The 2,568-nt window shown below is 70.5% G+C and overlaps 1 protein-coding gene across 1 annotated transcript in view; it reads left to right on the top strand.

Annotated features, from left to right (window-relative positions):
* The first annotated feature begins 437 nt into the window (after positions 1–437).
* SLC23A3 (solute carrier family 23 member 3) overlaps positions 438–2,568 on the top strand; it is a 12,654-nt gene continuing 10,523 nt past the window's right edge. Inside the window, exons 1-3 of the mRNA XM_026647758.2 lie at positions 438–653; positions 1,911–2,068; positions 2,311–2,396. Coding sequence (XP_026503543.1) covers positions 546–653; positions 1,911–2,068; positions 2,311–2,396 — 352 coding nt within the window. The 5' untranslated portion in view covers positions 438–545. The remainder of the gene's footprint in view (positions 654–1,910; positions 2,069–2,310; positions 2,397–2,568) is intronic.

Here is a 2,568-nt window from a genome sequence, read left to right as displayed (position 1 = left end):
GCGCTGGGCGGCCTGGCCCGGACCCTCCTTAGCTGGGCTGCTGCTGGGGGCACCCTGGGCTGTGGGCGGGGAGCACCAAGGTCTGGTGGCTGGGCTCTGCCACTGCCTGGGGGGGCGTTTGGGAGGGTCCTCAGCCAAGGGGGGCAGAGAGCCGTTAGGAGCAGCCGTCTGCAGCGGTGCCCGTCCCCCAGCCTGGCACAGGGATGGGTGATTCCTTCTGCCGGCCGCGCCCAGCATCTCCCCTGCACAGGCGCTGGGGGAGCGGGTGCGGATCGGACCAAGGGCTGGGGCTCGTGCGCGCTGGGTGTGGTCCCACGGCACTGCCTAGAGGTCACAGCACCGAGTCTGGGAGACGGGGGAAGGGGGCAGTGAGCGGTTCCTCGCAAGGCCGGGTTAATGGCTAACCGGCCGGAGGCTCGGGCAAAGGTCACCTCCACTCAGCCTGAACTCCCAGCCCTGCTCTGGCCCCCGGGGGGGCCAGTGGCCCTCCCCCGGCTGCCATGCCCTGGGCCAGATGGAAGCAGGGAGCATAGGGAAGGGGCAGCATGAATGGGGGCTGCTGCAGGAGCGCTGCCTCCCGGAGCCCTGTGTGCGCCTCCTACTCCCCGCTGAAGACGCCCCCCTGGGGCCTGAGCTGCTGCTTCGCCCTGCAGGTGAGAGATGCCGCAGGCACGCCGCTGGCAGGGGATGGGCTCGCTGCCTGCGGTGGGGCAGGGACAAGCCCTGACACCCCAGGGCCCGGGATGGGCGGGGGGTGGGATGTGGCCGTGCCTGGCGGGACGGTCGAGAGCTCCGAGGGCGGGGGAGCACCGGCACCATGGCACGATGCCCAGACCCTGGAGTATCTAAGGGAAATCCCCAGGAGGGACGAGGAGCCGGTTCTCTGCCCGTGGAGGGGGGTGGGGCAGGCGTTAGGGAATGGGTCTGGCCTGGCGCTTCCTGCGGCTCGGCAGGGCAGGTGCCAGCGTGGTGCTGGGATCCCCGTCGGCGCTGGGGGAAGGATGTGGTCAAGATAGAGTTCCCCCCAGCCCTCTGCTGCAGTGCCGAGAGTCCCAGGGACCGTCCAGCCCCTTCCTGGCCGCCGGCTGGTCCCCCCAGCCCAGCCCTGGCACCAGCCTGGCGTGATCAGGCCCCCAGCTCTGCGGTACATGTTCCCCCAGCGTTTCACTGAAGCCTCCTGCAGTCCGACCGCCTGCAGCTGGGCAGGTCACCCTGTTCCAGGACACCCCCCCATGCCCTGGGGCTCGGCCCCTCAGCCCCATTTTGTGCGGGGAAACCGAGGCACAGGGAGGGGCCAGATTTTCAGTCCCGTGGGGTCTGGCCCTATGTGAGGGGCTGTGGGTCTTGCTCCCAGGGCTGGGACCTGGTGCCCTGCCTTGCCGGCTGCTCTAGCTCCGAGCTGGCTCTTGGGGTTACAGCCTCGGTTTCTACCAAATGGGAATGTTGAGTCTCTAGCAGCTGATGGGAGTGTTAAAGGGGCCAGGTGTGCTGGGCAGCACAGGGCTGATGGAGCCAGTTGGGACTGAGGGGCACCAGCACAGCAATGGTGGGGGGGAGCCCAGGGCTGAGCTAGCAGGGGGCTGTGGGTCGGGAGTGAGGGGCACCGGCACAGCAATGGCGGGAGGGAGCCCAGGGCTGGGCTAGCAGGGGCTGCAGGTTGGGATTGAGGGGCACCGGCAGAGCTGGGGGAGAGAGCCCAGGGCTGGGCTAGCAGGGGGCTGTGGGTCGGGACTGAGGGGCACCGGCACAGCAATGGCGGGGGAGGGGGGGGGGGGCGGGGCTGGGCGCGCGGGGGGGGGGGGGGGGGGGGGCAGGGCCGCGGGGCGGGGGCAGAGCCGCGGGGCGCCCTATGCTGCACTGTGGCACAAGCCAGTGCCTGCTGTGACTCCCCCCGGCCTCGCTCTCTCCAGCACCTGGCTGTCCAGGCCTCTCTCCTCTGCATCTTCCACCTGCTCCTGCTCCCAGCGCCCCCCATCCGGGACCAGGACCGGAACTGGAACGAGCTGCTGGCCCGGAGCCTCTTTGCCTGTGGGGTCTCCACGGCGCTGCAGACCAGCCTGGGCAGCAGGTGAGTGACGGGCCCTGGGGACTCCCACGGGTTGGGGGGGGCAGGAGGGGGCCCCCACCTCTCCCTGAACCCAGGCACCCGGGGAGATGGGAGCCAGCATCTGGGCCAAGTGGGTTTCTCTCCCTGCTCCCCCTTCCCCGCCTCTGGATCCTGCCGGGGGGGTGGGGAGGGGAGGAGCCCCAGCCCTGTTTGCAGCCCCCTCCCCACTTCCCAGCTGATCTGTCTTTGCTGTTGCCTGGCAGGTTGCCCTTGGTTCAAGCGCCATCGTTCGAGTTCCTGATCCCCGCCATGGTGCTGAGCCGCCACATGCCCCACATGGCCAGGAACGGTGAGCAGAGCCCCCGGCATATCGTCCCGGCCCAGCGGGGACCTGGGCCCGCAGGAGCCGGCCTGGCCCAGGCAGGGATGTGGGAGCGCGGGAGCCGGGCCTGGCCCAGGCAGGGATGTGGGAGCGCGGGAGCCGGGCCTGGCCCAGGCAGGGATGTGGGAGCGCGGGAGCC

The sequence above is a fragment of the Terrapene carolina genome, unplaced genomic scaffold, assembly GCF_002925995.2.
Source record: "Terrapene carolina triunguis isolate 2854851 unplaced genomic scaffold, T_m_triunguis-2.0 Scaffold62, whole genome shotgun sequence".
Classification (NCBI taxonomy): Eukaryota; Metazoa; Chordata; order Testudines; family Emydidae; genus Terrapene; species Terrapene triunguis.
The sequence above is the reverse complement of the archived record's forward strand: the minus strand, read 5'-3'. Positions and strand labels throughout refer to the sequence as shown.